General features: G+C 49.2%; 5 protein-coding genes; 1 reads left to right on the forward strand and 4 right to left on the reverse strand.

The window, feature by feature from the left end:
- Positions 1–10,377: 10,377 nt before the first annotated feature.
- Positions 10,378–11,000, reverse strand: CHC_T00006817001 (hypothetical protein). XM_005709878.1 is given in 3 exon segments: positions 10,378–10,397; positions 10,398–10,516; positions 10,631–11,000. 2 exon segments carry the CDS (start codon positions 10,998–11,000, stop codon positions 10,398–10,400), a joined length of 489 nt encoding a protein of 162 aa, XP_005709935.1. The 3' UTR covers positions 10,378–10,397.
- A 1,848-nt stretch (positions 11,001–12,848) lies between these two features.
- On the reverse strand, positions 12,849–13,169 carry CHC_T00006818001 (hypothetical protein). Its single transcript, XM_005709879.1, has one exon. It carries the CDS (start codon positions 13,167–13,169, stop codon positions 12,849–12,851), a length of 321 nt encoding a protein of 106 aa, XP_005709936.1.
- A 1,465-nt stretch (positions 13,170–14,634) lies between these two features.
- CHC_T00006819001 (hypothetical protein) lies at positions 14,635–17,172 on the reverse strand. XM_005709880.1 is given in 4 exon segments: positions 14,635–16,522; positions 16,523–16,666; positions 16,886–17,116; positions 17,117–17,172. 2 exon segments carry the CDS (start codon positions 17,114–17,116, stop codon positions 16,523–16,525), a joined length of 375 nt encoding a protein of 124 aa, XP_005709937.1. The 5' UTR covers positions 17,117–17,172; the 3' UTR covers positions 14,635–16,522.
- A 2,744-nt stretch (positions 17,173–19,916) lies between these two features.
- CHC_T00006820001 (hypothetical protein) lies at positions 19,917–21,191 on the forward strand. XM_005709881.1 is given in 5 exon segments: positions 19,917–20,017; positions 20,018–20,296; positions 20,406–20,420; positions 20,510–20,868; positions 20,966–21,191. The coding sequence occupies 4 exon segments, from the start codon at positions 20,018–20,020 to the stop codon at positions 21,189–21,191; spliced, it is 879 nt and encodes a 292-aa protein (XP_005709938.1). The 5' UTR covers positions 19,917–20,017.
- Positions 21,192–21,255: 64 nt separating this feature from the next.
- On the reverse strand, positions 21,256–23,280 carry CHC_T00006821001 (hypothetical protein). The gene has a single exon (XM_005709882.1). It carries the CDS (start codon positions 23,278–23,280, stop codon positions 21,256–21,258), a length of 2,025 nt encoding a protein of 674 aa, XP_005709939.1.
- Positions 23,281–23,464: the final 184 nt, after the last annotated feature.

Consider the following 23,464-nt stretch of genomic DNA (forward strand, 5'->3'; position numbering starts at 1 on the left):
GGTCTTAAGACCCGTCAACCACGAACGACGACATTTTGCGGGGTGCCCTGCTAAGATTAGCAGGGCACCCTGCAATACTAAAGATTTTTCCGCGAACGATTACGAGCAGGCGTCATTTTCTGGATGTAATAAAAAGCGAGTGAGGTGTGTACGCAGCTATTGCCCCGTACAAAGATGCCTTCTTGAGAACAGGGCTTCTCATTGGATCGGCCGTAGGGATTGAAGAGGGGGGAAGAGGGGCGGGAAGTTGTGAGCAAGGTTGAGTTGGAGGGGAGCAGGACGGGGAGGGTGACGAAAGGATGTGTAAGGGAATTTGCAGTTCCAGAGTGTAGACATATATTTGCGCGAAAACAATTGTTCAGGGGATTTGGTGAAGGGATCCCACCCCTCGGGAGCGGTTTCACTTCGTCAAAAGTGGCGGCTGTCCGCCAGATTTACTGAGCGACGACTGCCCAAAACAGTGGTACAGAAGTAATTTGGCAATTTCTGGACGGACCCACTGTAGCTTGTACTGTCAAGTGTCTTAAATAAAGCGCACGTAATTCTGTGGTCGCGGGGTCTTTGGTGGACGAAAGAACATTAGCCCCGTTCTAAAATCTATACAAAAATTAGTACCCCTTGCATGGGGTCAGAGATATCCCCGCCCGTAAAGACCCCATCGCTTTGTCTATGGTCACCTGCCGCCCCGACCCCATGACCCCGTGCTCCGCAGTAGACCCTCGCAGCCCTGCGAACGATGATCTGGGCGCCTGGTAATAACCGCCGACAGCGCAGGCATTCCTGCTGATCGTCGTACACATTCCCAAGCCGAAGACCAGGATCCGAGCCTCGCCTCTTCTGGGACATTCGCCGCTCCGGCACAGGACAGGTACACTCGGTGCAACACGCGTGGCCGCCAGCCGCTAGATGAGTTTCCTGCTGCGCCCGCCGGGACGTAGGCTACTTCGACGCTCCAAAGCGCTCCCGCCTTGCTCCGGGGGCTCCCGCTGTCCGCTCGCGCTGCGCTCGGCTCGATAGCTCTTGGGACGCCACCGCTGGTGCGTGGCACCACAGACGCATGTGCACCGACCATTCGGTCCAGCTCGCCGCCGGCCGGGCTGGCTTGTGAGGCAGGAAGACGTGGTAAAGCGGGCGACGCTGCAGTGATCGGTGGTGTGTGTGTATGCCGTCGACGCCACATGCGCGCCACATTTGGTCTCGACGGCGCCCTGAATCACACTGCAGGATGTCTCCCGTGCCTAGCACTCACACCGTTGGCGATACGCATTATCATTTACCTTTCGTAGCTTATTCTGTTGTCTGCACGCTGTAGATCTGCGTCGCGTCGCCAACAAATGCCAAGAGGGAGGGGTTTGGAGCTAGACTCTTTTAATCAGTTGCTTCTCCGCTACCATTAACCCTGTATCACCTGCAACTCCGCTGCTCGAGGATGGTTTATTCCAGCCTGCGTGCTTTCCGCGGCGCTTGGCGGGAGGCAGATCTGAGTCTCGCGATGTACGAGAGCGCTTCCTAGCACTGCGCCTCACGCTACTGTTCCTAGAATTTTGTACGGAAGGAGCTCTCCCGCTCAGACCCTCTGACGCCATGTTTCCCAGATCTTCGCCTATGGTAGCCGAATTGCCGGCCTTCTCCTTGGTTTGTTGAAGCAAGCTACCGACAACACAACTCAAATCTTTCGTGGCGTGGAATACGTTCCAACATGGCAGTTTGTCGCCAGTCACCTTCGCCTCCGGATTGCAGAGTGGGACCAAGCATTTTGCGCATGTTGTGGAGTCTTGCGTCCCTTCTTTAAAATCTTTCCGTCGTCATCCCTTTTCAGGACTTGAGTACATAGTACACACCACTTTCTTATGCGGACTCTATATTTCGACCCATTTGCATTCTTAGCTTCACGGAAAGGTTGCCATTTGACTTCGTGACGGCCTCGGCTCCTCAGGATCCACATATCCCTTCCCGAGAAAGACGCCAAAATGTTCCGATTAAACCTTTGATAGAGCACGTCATTCATCTCCTCTCCCTTGCTCTCTTCGAGGGGCAACGCTATTTGGTCCACCAACCTGCGGATATACTCTAGGAATGACATCTGCTTTGTTATTCTCTTTCTATTCAGCTTATAACTCTGTACTTTCATTGTTCCGAACTTAGAGTTTTGAAACTTTAGCAACCTGTAGCACAGGAAAGAATTGTAAATCTGTGTGACGGCATATCTCAGGACATATTTGCATAAGGGCTGTGACCCAACAATTTCCACATTCAGATCGGACAGGGCGCGCGAAAACTCATCTGTGCCACCTTTCACTGCGTTCCACATTAACGCCACTCTCGGCTTAATCTGCGCAGTTTCCTCCAGGGGTGTCCCCGTCTCAGCAACGTCTCGGTGGGCTGACATACATAGACTGTAGTATGAGAAAAATGCTTCAACTTCTGTTCCTTGATCTTCGGGGCATGCGATATCTGTTACAATTGAAGGTATATCGTTCGGAAAAGCACCAATCCAAGAGAATACAGAACCACTCACATCTTCCATGTATGTTCTATAATTAGACAGCAGAGCCTCACTGTAGCGCAGTCGCACTACGTAAATTATTTTCGATGAAGACGCAACAACAAACAACGCATCCGTTGTGTTTGTGACAGCGGCATGGTGGAGACATTGGCATCTGTACTCCGTCGACATCGTAGCTTTCATGTATAAGTCACGGCACTGGGCAGAATCCGCTTCGATGTCCAAAACGTGACCTACTGTTTGTACCATATCGAAAGCGAAGTGAAGGCGGTGCTCCGAAGATAGAGTCTCCACCTCTATAGCAGCTGTAAAAACGCATTTCCCGCCGTTCCAATGAGGTCTATTATCTCCTCGTCCTCCGCTGTGCCTGATAATCGCGGTTGGATTCTCAGTCTGCAGCATGCCAATCCATCGGGGGAATCAGCCATAGTTCTAGAGTTGATATTTCGACCACACACCAGACCCGTGTCTACAATGCAGTTGATAAGGAAGGGTGAATCGGCAGCTCTCAGGAAGGACGATATCCGGGCTAATACCAGCGGGTCATTTGCACGCCCGACCATCATTGCCGCAGTATCTTTCTTGGCCGGCCTCAGAATCCAAGAGCCGAACGCCTCCTTTAGATACGCTTGTTCGAAGGCCCTCGGCTGGAATTGTGTCACGGATGAATTATTTGTTACCGCGGATGTGCGTGTAGAAATCGATACAGCCTGTCCGGCGTTAGTAGACGTTTGGCAATGGCTCTGAAGGAAGGCCTTGAGGCGCGCGATCTTGTCCGCCTTACGACCGGATTTCAAAAGGCCAAATGTGGCCAGCTATCGGTTGAGGATTGGAACAGTGAGTTTATGCCTCTTGGTAAACTTCTCGCAAAGCTCAGCAACCCTAGCAGCAGTATCCCTATGGGCATCAGAGGGGTAGGGACCGCCACCAGCGTAGTCACTGGAGGCTGCATAAATCACGCTCAAGATAGAAAGGAGGCCTTCAGGCACAGAGTAGCGGGGATCCTGTTGAGCGAGGCGCAATACCATGACACATCCGAAGCATGTCTTGGACGTAAAACGAAAAGAGCGTTGAATAAACCAGCCCCTGCCAGAACGTTGCTGCCGTGTCAGCTCCTGAAGAGCTGAAAGGCACTCCCGAAACGCAGCATATCCTGGATACCGCTCAATGTCCTCCCCAGCCCTGTGAATGATCCGATATCCATTTAGTAACAATCCACCGGCGCCTGACCCTGCAACAATTTTGGTGGAAACCCGTCGTGGAACAGTAGACCAACCTCTGGAAAATTACTTCACGGATGTAAGGAACAGTGCAACCCGGCCATTCCCAGCTTCTCCATATGCAATTGCAGTGAGTTTGACCCCTGGTACGGAGGCCTTAGCTCTGCCCTTCGACATTTTCGTCGCATAAAAACGGCCCTTCCACCCTTCTCTGGTATAACCATGCCCCTGTGTTTGGTCGCCAGTCCAGTAGACCCATAAACAAAAAGGTATCCATGGGCACGTTTGTGTGTGCCTATAAACGATGACCCAAGATCATGAACAATAAACCTCACGGTTTCTTTGCCTATATATCCACGATCGGCAGCTACGATTAATTCGGTCATAGGGCCCAAGTCGCTTGGATGCCTTGCGCCTTGTATATCCATAAAAAGCTGCTCGAATGTGGCCAGAATCTTTTCTCCCCTGATGCTGTAGTGGCCCGACAAAAAAAAAGTCCGTAAGAGCGGACGAACATGCTGTTTGGACAGGACCAACCGCCTTCTTAGGATTGTTCACAATTTTTAATGCGTTTCCACTGCTTCTTTCTTGGATGGCTGCCTGATGTGATCGTCGTCAATCGAAAGAATTGGGGCCGGTGCTAGGAAGAGCTGGGAATTTATAGATGTAACCCGTTTCTTCCTACAGTGCGAGAAATCGCTTCGCCTCGGAGCTCCTGTGATCCCAGCACCTTTCTGAAGCCGCAAGCTGTGGTCCCCCGAGTGCCCGCAGGACATCTAAAAAGCGATGCATCCCAACAGGGATCCTCCCTTGAAGGCCATACCAAAACATCTCCTCCTGGCTAAATGTCCCTGTGATGCTAGTGCAGTAAACTGCTGCCCTCAAGTAAGCCAAGAGGCATACTATGCGGGCAAACAATCCACATGAATTTCGCCTACTAGGCGAAATTCATTTGGATTGGTTGCCTCCTTTTCATACTCACAACGGGACTTGCTGGCGAAATCCGCAAGGAGGTCAACCAATAATGGGGGGAAAGACAGCTCGAGTGTGTCCAGTGGTGTCACGATGTTTTCGCGAATGCTCGATTGCAGTTTCGGCACAACTCTGTCGAGGATCCCGCCCACCTCTGCTCGAAGCTTGTCGGCAAGGAAAGTGTCAACGAAGTTGACGAAGAATTGGCTCCCGTCTGCGAACCTGTCGGTATCGCGAAACTGAAAACCGTTGTAGTCATTCAGAGGTTCCAGTTCCATTTCGTCGCTGCTGTCACCTGTTGACGAGTCATCATTAAACGATTAGTCCGGATCGAGGTCAGAGCAAGAGTCTGCGCTCTCCAAGCTCCCGTCGTCGTCCACAGAAATATCAGGGGGCTTGTCAGAACCTGCTCGGCCACCTTACGCAAACTCTTGCGACAGATCTCGAGCTACGGGCTGTGGATCATTTGCAGGATGAACAGGATTGGCAGAAGAACTCCCGGCTGCATGAAAGTTTCCCTGAAGAAATTGCGCTGTTTCCGCCCACGATCCGTCTGTTCTAACTGCTTCTTCTGTTTTCTCGATCTCTTTGAGGACAGTGGCGGGATCTACTGTCTCTGCTTGGACGTCTGGGCGATTCTGTGGCCTTCCTGGCGACCAACGGCTGTTCATTGCATTGGGGAAGGGGGTGGACTTGATGAGTCTCGCAAGGAAAGTTAAGTGCGATGCTCCCACTGTGATGAGCTGGGAGTCCTAGAAAGGGCCCTGAAAAGGTATTTCAAAGGTATTGTGGCCAGTGTAGTGGCATTATATGCGTACTTGCTACTGTACGTGACCCCCCTGGGCACGGGTCACATGGGTCATAAATGAATTTTATGGGGTCAGATATGGGGTCGGTGTTAGACTTAGAGTTTTTGACCGCCCCGGGCGAGACCCACTGCCGTTGTGAGGAATTTGCAACGTCACGACCACACTGCGCTGTATCAGATGCTTCTATTGCGCCGTTTCCGGCGGCGATCTGGTTTTCTACTGGTGCTCTAGGAGTGAACCATAAATTTGTTCCAATCTTTGCGACCCCATATTTTTAGAACGAGGTTAGGAGCGTGGGGGGTTACAGGGGGGGTCTCTTAATTAGTGCACTTTTAGTTAGTGCATATTGGACTTTAATGCACCCTCTGATAGCTTGGCACGACTTTGTACAAGTGTACACGGTTGTTCACGGGAGCACAATGGTCGTCGCCGTCCATAGAGAGCGGGTTCCATTCTGTTACAGATCCCAGCAACCTTATGCATCTTCGAATAACTAATCACACAATGAGCACAACTGAACCAGCATCCAGGGCGTCAAGAACCCGCCTTACCCTTTCGCAAAAAGAGGTGGTGCTGCGGCGACTTTCACAGGGTGCTCGGCACGTCGATTTGCAGCGTGATTTCAACTGCTCTCCAAGAACGATATGCAACATCTTGCTAAGCGAGCGTTGAGCCGTGTCTATAATGAACACACGAAGCGTCAGCGACGGCAAACGCTGGTAACGGAACATTTCGTTGCCCCGTAAACTACTTTTTAGCGAGCCCCTTAGATAAAGCACATTGAAGATAGTGCACAAAGAATGCGCATGGCACGGGGGTGCACTAATTGAGGGGGTCGCCTGTATCATACATACTATGACCCATAGAGGGCGTCGAAATTGAGGCAGTTTAAATTGAGTGGGTGAGGTGCAAATACTGTTGAGTTTGTTGTCAGTATACAAAACGAGTGGGTTTATCATGAGCGCTGGGCGAAATACTGTACCCTTGGGTACTGTACCCAAGGGTACAGTAGAATGTTAGTACAGTACGCAAAAAGCGAGGGCACACTCAGAAATTTGGACAAATCATTGCAGAATTCGTAATGCGTAAACCCACTGATCCCCGTGAGCGGTGCATTGAATCAAATTACAATTGTTGCATGATATGTTGTACAAACAGCACTCACAACCGCTGACAACATGTCGAGTTTCATAGCACGCCTGTGTCTACTCTCTCTACCTTTGAATACCGTAACTGCGTAGACCTCGGCAGTTGTTTTGGGGGGAAGGGGAGCGTAGAGCTTCGTATTGGACAAGGATATGGGCTTCTAAATCACTACAGTGTACTGCTCCTCGCTGGAGGCAAAAACGACGAGAGAAATAATCCCTATCTTCTTGTGCATGCCCATGCTTCGAAGGGAACGTTGTACTGTGCAATACAAAAACATGCGGTGCCCCCCCTGCTCTCAGTTTCAAAACCTGGGCACACGTGTCATGACTGGGTAGGGGCAAGATGAACCAAGAAAAGCCAGCCAGCCATTTTGGCCGGCACTGATACTGTATGAAGGTGACGCAGCTGATTCCTTTTGCTGAAGAGGTGTAGGCTCTTTGACAAGTTTGAAAACCCCATAGTATCGGTGCGACCGGGTGCCAATATTATACACTATTATTTCAAAAAAGTGTTGCAATGACGGTTTCTTCAGTTCTTGTATGTTTTTTTTTGTATCTTTTTCCGAGTCTCTTGTCGACGCCGCGTTTTTCCCACGAAATGACGATCAGAAACGACACGTGTCCAAGGAGAGAGACACGCATGTGACATACTGTATCTCTCTGAATCGGATCAAATTGATGGGTGAAAAAAAAATCTCGGGCTCACCGTCGAACGTTACGAGAGAAAGTCAAGCACACATCAGCCAACGTGCACATTGGGGAAAGGGGAATTCTCTTCTCTGACAGAACAGCGCCACAAGTTTCGAAGAATATCGTCAGTCCGGCGAGGGTGCCAGACAGCCGACAGAACGTGGCTGATAGAGGCATCGCGTGACGAGCGGCACGATATGTATAAATACGGAGATTGCGCCTGACGACCATCACAGGGGGTCACAGCGCGGAAGTGTAGAAGAAAACCCACTACACGTGGCACCTATAGTTCTGGACTTACAAATGCATGAATGCTCTGACGGAAGGTGGTGAAGAGGAAGGGAAAGAGAATAGGGCGCAATCGCACCGCTGCGTCTCGAGGGGCAGGATGCTTTTGTGATAGGGATAAAACTTACGACTGGAGATGTATTTGGATTTGAAGCTTTCCCAGCTTTCTTTCATGCGACAGCTGCCGTCCCAAAACTGACTTTGTGTCCTTGAGAACGCACACTATCGCGCGCCTACGACCAATGGCGACGCGTCATTCAAACATCCGATACAGAAACGGGCGCCGCGTACGCCGCGTAGCTTGTTCTGCTGCTGATTCTGACGTTGTTCGTAACGCGGATCACTTCGCTCCGCTGCTCTTTCATGGCCTCCAAACACACCGCTCCTCTGCTTGCTTGCTCCTTCCGCCCCTCTATTCGCCACACACGAGACTTTTACCTCTTTCTGTTGTAGGATAACGGTCAGGTGCATCCCGTGACCCTTCCCTTGTTTCCCCGTCTTACCTTGTTTCTCCTTCCCGCTCCTCGCCTTTCTACCGATTCATGTTGATATCAACACCGCCCGTCTATCATTCTCGCTTCTCCCGCGACCGCCCCACGAGTCAACTTGCGTCCGCATTTGGTCTGGTCTCCTTTTGTTCCCCAAAAATAAATCCTCGGCTATTGCGCAAATGAATCAAGTCTTGCTTTCGACTCTGCCATGCTTCGATTCACTTTTCGCTCGCGTCGTAAGGAAGCCCGTCGATCCGCGGCACGGCGGTCGCGCAAGTCCCTCGAGACACAATCACCGCCACAGCCGGAGACGACGTCTCCGAGTTCTGGAGCCCCGGCGAGTTTCCTAGTCAACTATGACACTTTGCCTGTCCGTCGACCAGACAGAACGGCCCTCAACTATGACGTGTATCGACCCTCTCCATACTTTAAGCCATCCCCTGCGTCTCGCACTCGTCGACGTGCACGAGCTGCAAAAGAGTCGAGAGTCACTGCCAACACTACCCATCGCCCTAACTCCGTGGCCAACGATCTCGGCCTCGATTTTGACACACTGCAAAGGAACAAGGCGATGGCTCCGGTCAATGACATATTGCAGCTCATACCGATCGAGAAACGCATCCGAATCAAAATCGCCGAACTGCGAGACCTCTTCCGACAAAGCGACGAATTAGGGACCATCGAGGTCCTGAAGGAGTTGGTCAGTACCCACAGCGACAAACTAAGCACCTATTCTGTCACGGTGCAGACTGCTGGAGCACAATTGAAAGAAGCAAAGGCAATCACGGGGGTCAATGAGAAATCGGTTCGGTACAGTTCTGCCAAACGGAACCCCCTTATTCGACGGGTCCCTGGAAAGCCCGGTAGACACATTGGCGATAGAACTGTGAGCGGAATCAAGTTGCGAACAGCGTCAATGCGTTCTGCATCACGGGTGAATCAAAAGAGCTTGCATGAACACCGTAATGACGACAATAGACCACCGGGAAGAGAACACAAACCGCCAGGTCCGAGCAAGGGCAAAATTGAGCTGAACAAGCTCACAAGGAAATCATCTGCACGGCTCAGACGGCTTGGGAGTGCCGGCTCACTCCTGATACGAAGGCTTAGTAAAGTATCAGTTGCAGAGGACACTTCTACGGGATCTTCAGGTGAGGCACCTATTTCTTCAATTTTTGACCAAGAAGCTCTAAAACGTCTCAAAGAGAATCCCATAGAAGTTATTGCATCATATGAGGCGGACCTCAAACAAGCCCAGTTGGCTGCTGATGTTGAGGCTGACAAGCTTCACGAAGCAAAAGTCAGGTTACAGGAAAGACGTGACATTCACGACAAAGTCATGGCGATGCTTGATCAATTTTATGGAAGCTTGCCAGGTTGGGAAGACGATCCTATTTCTGTGAACATGCTGCCGGATACTGCCGATATGACTGAGGCAGGAATTGAAGCAGAACGAGATCTTGCAGAAGTACGCTTGATGCGAGAAAGAATCTTCGCAGCATATGAGGACCATGGCCGAGCTCTCACTGCCCTACGCGTGGTATCAACAAGCATGAGTCTTTTTGTAGAACGGCTAGAGACAATCGTGTCGCCCTTTGACAACGATGAAGTCGAAGCTTATCCACGAGATGGCCTTGTCAATATCAACCAAGAGGCTACTTCTGAAGCATTCGCATATCTGGAAAGCCTCATGCGCAAATGTGCACACAACGGCACCATTGCTGGAGTATGCTGCGTTGAAGCACCACGGGTTGATCAAATCGCTCGGGACGTGGGGAAGCTGGATGAGGGCTTTCGTCGAGAGTCACATGCCGTCATTAGACGCGGAGCAATCTACAGGAATGGATTTTTGCCGACTTTGCGGGTGTCAAAGTCTACTCTCTGTGACTGCAAATTAGCAGAAACGTTTGTTGCTGAGCGACGCAAGATGATTTGGGAGGATCTAGATGCTTTCGACGAAAAAGTGGAACGATACGAGGAGTACGTCATATTAGAGCGTACTGGCATCCTTGATGTTTACCATCCTTTGCGCGAGGGCCGATAAAACGACCCTACGTTTGTTATATGTATGTATACAGCTGTAAATAACACTCTTTAACTAAAGTTGAAATGCAAACGGCATGGAATATCTATGTTTCGATACCCGTTCATGGCATCATCAGGTTACTTCTACATCATTCCTCATCCGTTGTTGCTCAATGTATATTTCTCCAAACGAAGAACATGTGAAATATGAGTATTGGCCATATCTTAACAATTTCGGATCACTATTTCTACTTTCGCGCATGCTGGAACTCCTTGTTAGCCTTCCAAGCAGACCCGTCATCGTACAGTTCCTTCTTCCAGATGGGAACGGTCGCCTTGAGCTCATCAATCAAAAAATGACAAGCGTCTAATAAGCATTCGCAACAAACGACACAGTTGTAGGTACGAAGTCAGATACGACGGCAGCGCAGTAAACACTAACAAATCGCGGTCAGCATCAAACCGAAGGCAAGATACGTACCTATGGCATCTCTGCGGTGCGGTGAAGAGGCGGCGGTAATAACGGATGCTTCACCGACACGAACCAGACCTGTTCTGTGGAAAATGGCGAGTTTGATAACGTGTGGCCATTTGAGTCGGGTGGCGCGGCAAACCGCCTGCATCTCCTTTACCGCCATCGCGTCATAAGCTTCATACTCAAGAGAGATAACGCCTTTGCCCTCAAAAGTATCTCTGGTAGTTCCCACGAAAATCGATGTTCCACCTGCATGCGGACTGCTAACAACGTTTGAGGCTTCCTCAACGCTGAGCGGGACCGACACCAGCTTGACAGTATCATCAGACTCATTTGCATCAACCGCCGCTAATTGGCGGGATGACGGCGAGCTCATCTCCGTCGTTTAATGAGATTCCAGCACTCTCGACGGAAAGGTACTCGTGGTTTAAGGCAAGAATGCAATGAGCGGAGAGAATGGCGACGTCTGGGAATTGTTTTAAAATATGATCCTCGAGAATTGCTTTTGGCGAGGTCTCTCTTGGAAGATGGAAAGATTGCGATGACGTCCCAGCTAGTTCACGAGCGCGAGCGAAGAAATGAACGGTTACTGTCACCGTCTCGCCTTGCGTGTCTGCGCTCATTACCTGCGAACTCTGCAACTTGTCTCCTCACTGTATTTGGGCTGACGATGGGAGGAGCGTTGTTGGCTTCGATTTGGCCTTGATAAGAATGATAAGAAGAGTGGACAGTATGGGATGGCAGTGGCGTCGCGGTAACCAGCTAACGTCCACTCAATGAGAATTAACCAGCTGGGGAGGGCTTTCGGGATCGATCACTATGGGGAGCATGGATACGAGCTCATCATAGGTAGAATAAACATGTAGATCGAGACTAAATCATTTCTAATAGACCTGATACGACTGATTGGTACAGTACCCCTGGAAAGTGATTGTACACATGTCCAGTTAGCACTGGTCATCCTGCGGTTCTGTTTTAGACTACAGTACTGTCGGTCCACCAAGAAATTACTATTTCGCCACTTCGCAAAATTCTGGTTGTCTTTTGAAAAAATAAGCCGCCGCCACTTCGTCAAATCGCCAAAGCCATGATTTCGGCGCCAGCTGTGTACAGTATTACTCGCGACCTAAAGCCCACCATCACACAGTAACGGCCACTTTCACTACAGTGTACTGGTTTCCATGTTTCTTGACGACCGGAAATCGTCTTCTTTGCCGCATGACAAAATTTGATTCCACGGTGTCGTCATTCGTGTGTTGACGGGTCTTAGCAGGGCACCCTGCACATACTAAAGATTTTTGCGCGAACGATTACGAGCAGGCGTCATTTTCTAGATGTGATAAAAAACGAGTGAGATTGTGTACGCAGCTATTGCCCCGCACAAAAGATGCCTTCTTGAAAACAGGGCTTCTCATCGGATCGGCCGTAGGCATTGAAGAGGGGGGAAGAGGGGCGGGAAGTTGTGAGCAAGGTTGAGTTGGAGGGGAGTAGGACAGGGAAGGATGACGAAAGGAAGTGTAAGGGAATTTGCAGTTCCCGGATGTATTGGCGCAAAAACTATTGTTCAGGGGTTTTGGCGAAGTGATCCCACCCCACGAGAGCGGTTCCACTTCGTCAAAAGTGGCAGCTGTGGACAGCGGACATCCGCTAGATTTTCTGAGCGACGATTGGCCAAAAAAATGGTAAAGTGGTATTCTGGCAATTTCTGTAGAAATTTCTGGGCCCAACACACGACTAGTACTGTAGTGAGGATCCAACAGGATACCATTGGTGGTTTCAAAGTCGACGGTTTCTTGACATCGACAATTTGCGACGTTGTGAGTTGTGACGGAATTCTCCTCCGCTCCGCTATACAATACTGTAATTGCATCTGTGCGTATACTGTAATGCAACGGATTGGGGCAGCACGCACAATATACTGTATACAGTGTATACAGTATATTGTACGTGTATACTATACACGTACTGTAGCTGCGGCATTCTGCTTTGCAAGCACTTCAAAGCAAAAACCAGCCTGTTAATACACACCCTGAGGGTGTGTCTTAACAGGCTGGTTTTTGCTTTGCCTTTCCCGGTTTTGCCAGGAATACAGTACCCTTGTACTTTTAAATTCTTAACAAATACCCAAGGGTATCCTACCGTATGCTTCTTAGGCCCTCGCTTTTCTTAAACTCTCATCAGTTAAGGGAAGTTCCCAGAACAACGGCCCCGCGACAAAATTTGCTCATACTGATATCATACCCAAACGAACCCATGGCTCTGTAACTTTGTTCTCAAGCCTGGTTTCAGGTACTGACACAGTGAAGAGTCTCCTTGTGTGCAGTGACACTATGGCTCCTTGCGAGGCAAGTTGGGTCCGACTACGGGATTCCTCTTGCCGTAGACCCTGGCACGCGGAACGGCAAAAGCTGTCCTCAAGGGCTACTGCACCCCGTACTACTATGTGTACCGTATAACCCATACGGTGCATGCGTTGGACGGCCGCGGGTATTGAATAGAGGGACGGACCGCGCTCCGGGCATAATACGACAGAGGGAAACGACATGCCCAGGGCGGCAGACTAGAAAGCAGAGTATCCCTAACCCAGCCTTGTTATGCACAGGGCTCTCTTCGAACCCCCAAGATCCATGCTCGTAGGCAGCAATAAAAGCGCTCCCCTCTTTCCGTGAATGCCAGTGCTGGCTCAATGCAGCTGAGGACAGCTATTCTCTCTTAAATTGTTTTGGATTGGTTCAAAATGGGTTCAGAAATTATGTAGTATCTACTACTTGAGTTTTTCTATCTTGCGAAGAAGCATTAGGATCAGTTCTAAAGGTCTGTATAACATCACCTTTAGAGAGTGTCGTGGGAAAATTGGAGGGGCAAACAAATTTCATCACAGCTTAGAGGCGTGCTAGCGTAAAATATAGCCGGGGGCCTGTTCCAGATGAAAAGTATACTTTCTGTTTCTCCTCCAGAAGGCATCTGTTTCACGTTATGCTGCCCTTGGTGCACCCGTCCAAATATGTTCGTCTCGTTCATATGCATTTACGGAGAATAAGACCTTAGATTTTGGACCTCACGAGATATCCTCGTACTGCTTTCAATGACACAATTCTGAGCATATGCGGTTGATCGAACAGCTCTTGCAGGGTTGGGGAGGCTGGATAGTGTAGAAGAGAACTCAATTCCACCACAGTATACACTGGTGCAATTGATCTCCATGTTTACTACTCTCAACAGTACCAAGGGTGTTGAAGAAGCAGCATTCTCAAAGACAAAGACGCATTCAAAGACGAAGCGTGCATCGTCACCGCCGAATCGATGATGCGGCAATATCCCACTCGTGTTTTCAATTAAATATTACCTTGTATAGAAGAGCTTCGTAATTTCATTGGCTGGAAAGTGCATGGAGCCATTGCCCATGCGCATGTGATGGATGTGACGCCCCCCACCTGACCTTCAGCTTCCGCTTAAGATATGCTATCCTTGAGAGCCGAGGTGGCAAACTGTCTCGGGAAACCGTTTTTATCAGAGACTTTGCGAAACATTTGGGGTTGTTGCGTGCTGCGAGTGGTGAGATTGAGTGTGGTGAGGGCTTAATCAACTGCCTTTAACGATGAGCTTTGGGGGCGGTCCTCCCTATGGGAACGTTCCTCCGCCTTTCTCCAATGCACCACCGTATGCTTACTCCACAGCTATTCCGGGCATGTTTCCGCCCATGACAGCTGCTCCAGGGATGCAGATGGGGCAGCCGCTTCCGACTAGTTACCCACAAGGTCAGGGTCCATTGGCTGGGAGACCGGCTCAGCGCGGTGCCAACGGCCTCTTCGAAGCGCCGGTACAAGAAGGTCCGGAAGTTCACGGTAAGTTAAATAAGTCAGTCTTTGTCTTGATCAAACGTATATCCCAACCGCGATGATCTGAATCGGTCTTGCTCCAAGTTTTAGACCTCCGGTCACTAACCACTTGACGTGTCCTGTGCACTACTGTGTTGCGAAAAGAGGCGAAACAGTACATGAAGTTAAATCCTGGCGAGGAAGTAAAATACGGTGAGTACTGGGCACAGGCGGTTGGTGATAACGAAACTGTGGGCGGGAAAGACGCAGTTGCATTTTTGGGTCGTGCCGCGAAGGTGTCGAAAGGTCAGTTGCGTCGCATTTGGGACGTCGCTGATCATCAGAAGGAAGGTTCTCTAGGCCGAGATGAGTTTTATATCGCGCTTCGTTTGGTAGCTTTGGCCCAACGTGGTGCTGAACTTTCTGTGTCTGGACTACGAAACTTCTCAGGGATCAACTTGATTCCAAATATCGCTCCTGAAGTGAAGAAGGAACCTGCAGTAACGGTCACAGCGCCTGAGAACACTAATGCGTTCTCTTGGACGGTGCCCCTTGCAGTAATCGCAAAGTACGACTCATTCTTCAAGAGCCTTGATGTTGCCCAGACTGGGATGATAGATGGGAAGCAAGGCGTCACTTTCTTTGGGAAAAGTGGTTTACCGAGGCCTACTTTGAAGAGAATTTGGGAGCTTGCCGATGTCACGAGGGATGGAAAGCTATCTCTAGAAGAATTTCGCATTGCGATGCACATGGTTTCCAACATTCGAAACAAGCGTCTCACAGTCACGGCACTACCATCCATGATGGATCCTAGCGGCCCGAACTGGTTAAGGATTGAGGGTCAAGATATGCCGGCGCCGGTTGCAGAGGCAAATCCTCTTGAGCAACTCCAACAGGCACATGTGCAATCCCCAGGCCAAACCCCCGTGATCGTTCCAATACCTCCTCCTCATGGTTTGCAGCCGCAAGCATCTCCGTCGCAACAGGAAAGCGTTTTCCGTTCTCCGACAAGTCAGACCCACACAACTCGTCAGCCGCCTTCGCACCCCGAGATGGAACATCAAGAACAGACATTGTCGCCAGCGCGGCGCGCTCCACCTTCACAGACACTTTCACCAGCACAACAGATGCCACCACCAAATCACCCAGTGCCCCATTTTCCGCCCCCTCCGTCTGATCATCTTGTGCAGTCCCAAGAAGCGGAGAAAATGCGTGAAGCCCTACAGAAGGAGCGATTGGAAGTAGAGCGAGCCAGACGCGAAATGGAGGAAATGAAAGTTGAAATGGAGCGGCTTAAGCTAGAGAAAGCATCACTCTCAGCGACACCTATATCGTCGAGTGTGAATGAGCAGTCCGCTAGAAATGTTGACTCGTACGGCACACGCCGTTCTCCGAAGGTGTCGCCAGTAGTGACACGCGTTCCAGCTCCCCCCGCTGCATTTCAACCACCGAGGCCGCCATCCGTCTCACCGTCGGTCGCGGCGAAGTTATCGCCTATTATTCCCGCTCAACCTCCAGCACCTGCATCTACGCTACCATCTGCAGCAATCCCTCCTACAAGGACAGAACCCATCAGTCTTGGAAATGACGATGACGACGATATATGGGATCAGCCCTCCCCGAAAGCAAGCGTACTCCCAGGCCCATCCGCAGACGTCTCCAACCTGAACACGAAGTCCAAATCCAAAAAAAGTGTTTCTTCAGATGATGACGATGATTTCTGGGGAGGTTTGGGGACAACACCGACGTTGGGACCAGCTGGGGGGCAGAAGCCTGGTGAAGTAAAGAACAAAGGCTTCGGAGGCTCCGAGTTGGACGATTGGGTCTTTTGAGCCGGCCAGATTAGGTTGCCCTCCACGACATGGACGAGCACCAGATTTGATTCGTTTGTAGTTCAGCAAGAGTTTATCAATTCATTATTATCACACATCGTCCGGACAAAGCCATTGCCTAAGCTTTAACATTTTGGACACTACATCTATATACATTGGGCACATGTGGAGGTTTCCACTTTTCAAAACACTATCCACAGCTTTGCCGCAAAGGCACATTTCGGCTTTGACGAAAAGGTTTCACGGCATCATGGAGTCGCCATTTGATAAATTTGCCGATACTGCCTTCGTTTCAGTTTACGGAGGGATGTTTCCGCTTTCTTCAGCATTTCGACATTCTTTTCGATTAGCTCATCTTTCTCCTGTAGTTCACGCTCCAGAGCAGCGATGTCCTATATTGAAACGAAGGAAAAATGTGTTAGCTAGAGTTGCTAGTGCATTCGAGAGTCGCAGGACATGGAGTGGTAAAAGATTCACAGGATTTCAAAAACAGGCGATTCGAAAATCTGGGCAATCCATTGATGCGGGAGACTGCACGTGCTTTGTGCGATCACGTGGTCGCATGGCATAATGCTTGCGCGCCCAAGATCTAACATACCATGGAAACTTACCGCTTTCAGATTAGCAGTGGGCATGTTTGGAGGGTCCAACAAACTTTGAAGATATACATCGAAGTCCTTTGTGATGTCTATTAATCCCTTAGAGAGTGCTTCAATGTCCAAGTCTGAAGTGACTCCGTCAAGGCCAGAATCCTTGCCATGGTACTCCTTCTCATCTTCAATTCCAGTTGCCTGGGCAAGTTTCTGGACTTGTAGAGCTATCCTCTCCACACGATTCGCCATTTTGAGGGGGTGAGGCACTTCGTTGCTTTGCTTGTAACTAGTTTTTAGTTATGTGGAGCTCAGTAGAAGAAACACTTGGGTGATGAGTCTTTCCAGAACAATGTGATGCCTGTTCACAAGAGAAAATGCCGTAACAAGCGTCGGGTGACGTCGTTGGTATTGTCCCTTATTGCAATCTACGGAGCACTTGAAAATTTTGTGCACCGACATACGTTTTGGCGCAACGGAAGACGGTCTACAGCACAGAGGCTACTTTGCCTTGGACAGGCAACGGCCTCTGAGGCGAAACTTCCAGATAAATGTATATTTCTACTGTACACTGCGGTCTCTTCAGGGCTTACTGTAGATACGTACACGGTAATTTACAGTACGCTCCTGCGTGTTAAGGTTGCTTCAGAGGGTGACCGAAACTTATCCTGGAGTAGCCGTTGCGGAGGTGTGTCCAAGTAAAGCGATTCAACCATATACTGTATGTAAAGGGGGGGTGCTGGAGACGTCGGACAAAAACCTCAATATTAAAAGGAAAAAGTACTTGTAATTGTCAAGCAATCACCATTTTTTATGTTTTGCGACGGTGACACTCTCAGCCTGTCGTCCACTGGGACTTGGCGAAAACAACCACGGACACAGAAGAGGAGTGAGATCGAAGCGCGCGGACACTTTTGCACCTCAACCGAGCACTAAGATCGGACATCCAAGCAAATAAATATAAAAAAGAAAAGTCCGCCTATTTTGTATTTTTGGGTTGTTGCACACTTATACGTACGGTACCGCCAATAATTATAGCCGCACCCCACAAATATGCATTGCTGGTAAAGGAATCTTACTTTGCATAAAAAACTGCTTTGTTCTTGACGCATTCCTGCCCGCCGAGTCCAAAACAATGCTCAGATTTTGAAACGCATCAATAGTTTGGAAGATATGCATCAAAAACCATTTATGGGGTGACAGTAATTATAGAGTACAGTGCTTCTAAACAACCATAACTCTGGTTCAGTACTTCGTAGGGCCACCTTTGGCCATCGCACAGTCAAAGCAACGCTTCTGCATGCTCCCTACTAACTTATCCAACGTCTCAGTGTTGATATTTTCCCAGCAGTCCATTATACATTCCAATAGCTCATCGATATTATTAAACTGCCTTTCATGTACGTACACTTTCCTTGCCAAGATCCCCCAAAGGTTTTCTATAGGGTTGAGGTCAGGGGACTTGGCAGGCTAGTCCATAACGTGCACTTCCTTCTCTTCAAACCATACGTAAACGCGATTAGCACGGTGTACAGCTGCACCATCTTGCATAAACGTCCAGCTAGGACCGAGCTCTTGATCAACAAAAGGAAGGAGATTGGTCTCGAGAGTCTGAATATACTTGAGTGCGTTCTGCTTCCCTTCTAAAACGACCAATTCACACTTTTTTTCCCAGCAAACGCACCCCAAACCATCACCGAATCACCCCCTTGCTGCCGCTTTGAAAAAACCTTTCTATCCTTTCGTAAGGCATGCCAATAAAACGCGAAGCCGTCTGGTCCGTCGAGATTAAACTTCTTCTCGTCAGACCAGACTACATTTGCCCAAGCACCAGGCGTCCAGGTCACCTTATCTCGAGCCCAACTTTCTCGCGCGATTTTGTGGCGCGGAAGCATCATTGGTGCGCGTGCCATGCGCATATACCGAAAGGTGGGAGTGCTGCTGAGTATTGCACGCACGCGGCTGGACTTAACAGGGAGCTGGAGTGTCTTGACAAGTTCTGTTGATGTCATTTCTTCCTTGTGCGCCTCTCGGATCAGCGCCCTTTTTGCCTGCGCAGACAGCGTAGGCTTCCTCCCGCTCCTTTTTTTGTTCCGTAGAGCTCGGGGGCTTTCAAGTAGTTAGCTGCTACTTTTGCGGACCTGCCTAGATGCTTGGCGATGCGGCGTATCGACCACTGAGCATCATGCAGGCCCGCAATTTTTCCTTTTTCTTCAGCCGTTAAGGATTTACCGCGCGGCATAATTGGGGGGTCTGTTGGGTACTTTTTTACACTGAAGGCTGCTTGTGTTGAAGCGTATTGTATTGGGCTTTTAACGCGCTAAAGAACGCGGCAAGGAGTCTTTCGGTTGCCGAGTTCTTGGCGCGAGAATGTACTGTACTCTCTACTTAATGTCACCCCATGAATACACATGTATTAATATCTGCAAAAGTATTTATGCTTTGCAAAATCTGATTGCAGATTCGGACTCAGCACGCATTGTTTTATCAAGAATGTTGTTGTTTTTTATGCAACGTGTGCTGCGTGCCACAGCACGGCACAACTTGGGGGTGCGGCTATAAATAATGGCGGTACTGTAGAAAGCCGTAAGCAATCGATTGAGATATTTTTTCTTTAATTTGAACCACGTCGTTCTGATATACGGCGCACTATCTGGCGCCGTTACGCGCGGCGGTGCTCCTTGGCCCGTGTCGGAGATATTTTTCAAAATATTTTGCATGTCCGATTTTTTTGTCACTGTCCGACAACACCAGCAACCCCCCTTTATGCACATCACAAACATCTGCTCGAAATCGGCAAACACGTTCGCGCAGTACGTGTACGCTCTCAGACCCTACCAAATTGGGCCAAGGGTGAGGTTCGCCGCGGTTCATTTGGTAGACGTCCTTAAATCTCATGGTCTCGCAGAATCATCCACTTGCAACCACCAACAATTCTGTTATTGTCTGGCGGATTGAACGAGGATATCATCAATGCCGGGCGCAATGACAGGTTCTTCGATAGAAGCCCTGTCTTTCATGATAGCGAGTGAATGCGTACTGAGACAGTCGTTTCGTTTTTTGCGAGGTCGGCCTTCCAACTATAGCTCCCGATTCTTTTGTTCACTGGTAGCCGATGCAAATCTCAACGGCGACTACAGCATCGCAGATGAAATGAAGCGAGCAAGGCAGGAGGCCAGACCATACAACATCGATGTATCGAAGTTGACTTCTGTGCAAAGAGAGGAATTGCGACGAAAGTCCAAGTCTATCCCCCTGGTAGCAGACAAAGAGCCTCTGGAAATTGTGTTCGAGGATGACCGGTTTCTGGCCGTGAACAAACCGTCCTATGTAAAGATGCATCCAAGTCATAGGTTTGAAGGGGGATCTCTTCTGAACAGGGCCATAGGGCATTGCGGATTTACCCCATGGTTGTTGCACCGACTAGATATGGTACGTGACCATGTGCTGCAACAACTGCAGAATGGAGTGCGACTTGCGTGGAAACTAACGTCTAAGCTGAATTCTACATCTCTTCTGACCTGGTGCACTGTTCCCTCAGCATACAACAGGTGTGGTACGAAACATACTTCTTGTAATCTTTATTTTATTCAACCTTTGGCAAAGGTCCAGCCAACTGACCAGCTCTTACTATTTGCTTTGTAGGTCCTTTTTGCCAAGAAAAAGAAACTTTGTCATCCGATCATGCGACAATTCATGGCGGGGCGTGTCGAGAAAGAATATTTATGTGTGGTTGATGGGTACTCTCCCGAAGCACGGGATACGACGTTTGCAATTGATGCACCAATCCAAAGACATACTATTTCATTTGTGCGAGAAGTCGGAAGCTCCGGAAAAGATTCCAAACCAGCAAAAACAGTCTATACCATCCTTGACAAGTCGTCTGAAAAGAAGATGATGCTTTTGCGTGCAGCTCCGCAGACTGGCAGAACACATCAGATAAGGGTACATGCTAAAGAATGCTCGCTACCAATTGTAGGCGATGATCTCTACAACGAGAAAGAGTATGTAAGAATTTGTTTCCATCGCAACTGCACTTTGGCAATGGCCGTGGACGCACCATATACTGACAGTTTCAAGCTTTGCTCATATGCAATAAAGGTTCAATATGTATGCATCTTACGATGAAATCTCAGCCGCGGCACACAAACCGGAATTAACTCGATTCGGGGACAAAAATCCTCTCCGAAAGGGACTGAAGCTACATGCCTGGAAAATTACGTTGCGAGACCCAGAAAGCAACGAACGAATAAGTTTTTGCGCACCACCACCTGGGCACATGCAGGATCTGTTGGAATGGTCAGGACTGTCTCTGCCCGAGCAATGAAGAAGTTGGGCCAGAGAGTGAACAGTACGTTATTCGTTACCTTATTGTCTCGGTTGACAGAAGTTCACGAACCTCCCGTATCGGTGGAATATAGTGTCCATTGTGGGATACTCTTCGCGGCTTCCGTCTGGTACCGCTCGGCATGTCGGCTGCGAGTAGACTTTTTGTAAATGGAATCTTCAAAGGTTCCAGGGACTTCGCGAATCCAACCGCCAGGGTGAGGTAGGACCATCATTGGGAGTTTAAGCTTCTGTGTCAAAAGTCCGAACCATACGTCGGCCATATTTGGTTGTTTGAATACATCGGCCACATCTATGGTCCCAATATCTTTCGCTCGGTATAGCATGGTCCCTGTGCCGATGATATGTACATTGACTGGCTTCTTTACGCTTTCAGTTGCCATCCACACTTCTCGTGAACCATAATATCCTTTTCCTCGATGTCCTGATGAAGGTGTGAGGTTCTCTTGTTTGATACGAATTCCGTGGACACCCACAACAACTGGGCTTTTGAAAGAGTGCCAGAAACTGAGAAGTTTTTCGACGTAGTCAGGGGGATAGAAAATATCGTCGTCAGCAGTTAGATGGAATTCGCTTGTCAGGTCATTGCACCAGAAGAACTTTCCGATATCGCCTATATCTCCTTTTGATGTTTGGTCTTGGCTGCGCTTAATTGTGACGTACGGTGCCATCAGGAACGGCGGTACTGAGTCGTAACCGTTCAGGTACACATTCATATGATCAACTTGAGAAGCGAGACTATGGACGGAAGAATGCAGAGCCGGTTCTCGTATCCATTGGGATGCGATTGATACTGTGACAGTGGCAGCCTCTGCGAGCAAAGCTCCGTAGCTATCATCACCATCAGCAAAGTACTTCGTGAAGAGGGCACCGACATTTTTTTGTCGAAATTCTGCATTCATCTTTGACATTGCAACTCCAACATGGGCTACAAAAGACTTTTGTGTTCGAAACATTCTGAAACCGGCGCTATAAATGATCTCAGAAAAGGTAGCACCAACTCCAGATGATATGGTCGGGTTGTCTATCCATCGCTTGACTGGTACTCGCGGAAACGACCAATTCATGAATCGCAAGAAATCTTCTGTGCATAGAAAGTTGCCAGACTCGACCCACCCAATCCTTTGTAACCCTCCACCAACAGTGCGAGGTTTAAAATTTGTCCACACTGGTACTCGCTCTCTCGTTTCTTCTACATGCAGCATCATTGTAAGCTTTCTTGTATCATCCAGTGCACGCCACAACCCCAAGACGTTATCAAAGAAATCGGTAGCGAGGCGATCATCATCTGGCAAAAATAAGTAGTACTCGGAGGTAACAGGACGCAAGAGATTGTGAGCCATTCTGACGAGATGCCAATATCGTCTCCGGGCATGCCTGTACTTCGCGACGTACATTCGCCATTTTCGTTGATGCAGCAACTCTTCTACGTAAAAAAAGCGATGACGTGCAGTGCATGGCAATGCTGAAGGGTTCTCAAGCGGGACTTCGACAAGATTGAGTTCAACGCTTCCAGAGGTTGCGCTTTCGAAAACATTCTCGCCGACAGGATCAAACGTACACCCATATGAGTTGTCATCAATAACGTTGACGCCAATTTGCAAGCGGGAAGAATCCGCTTCACGAGCGATGTCTGACAGTAATGCGAATAGCTGTCGTGGACGATCGTATGCATATATTGTGATAAAACAGTCAAACCGGATGTTGGTGTCATCCTTCCCTTTTCTCAAAGTTGGGATTGAAGGCGAAAAATCAGTTTGAGCTGAAACAGGTAAGGAAGAAGGAGAGTTCAGAAACCTGAGTAGAACCAGGATGACGGCGGACTGAGCCAATATCAAAAGAAACGGCCATGAGAACAGTACGGATCGTTGTGCCGAAGATGGTTTAGACGGATTGACCTGTGATGAAGGCCCTGGTGAACGGTTCCGGTGGCGGAAGCGCAGATTGCTCATCACATGACTAGCTACAACACAACCGCCTCTGGTCGGTATGGCAACGATTTGGAGAAGAAGAGCACTAAAGGGAACAAATGATGGAATTCCCCTCTGCATCAGTACTGTACAATGCATGGGTTTTATACCATAGAATGCATGGCACACGTGTACAGCTGGTCACAGGTACAGTACATTGTTCTGCTTCGTTCAGGAGTGCTGGCTTGCCTTCAGCTTTTGTTGGATGCATGACGTTATGGTTCTATATCTACAACTAAGCGAAGGCTCTGAAAGCAGCGGTTTTTAGTACTCCTCGGTAGCA

Source organism: Chondrus crispus, genomic scaffold (assembly GCF_000350225.1).
Source record: "Chondrus crispus Stackhouse genomic scaffold, scaffold_52, whole genome shotgun sequence".
Taxonomy (NCBI): domain Eukaryota; phylum Rhodophyta; class Florideophyceae; order Gigartinales; family Gigartinaceae; genus Chondrus; species Chondrus crispus.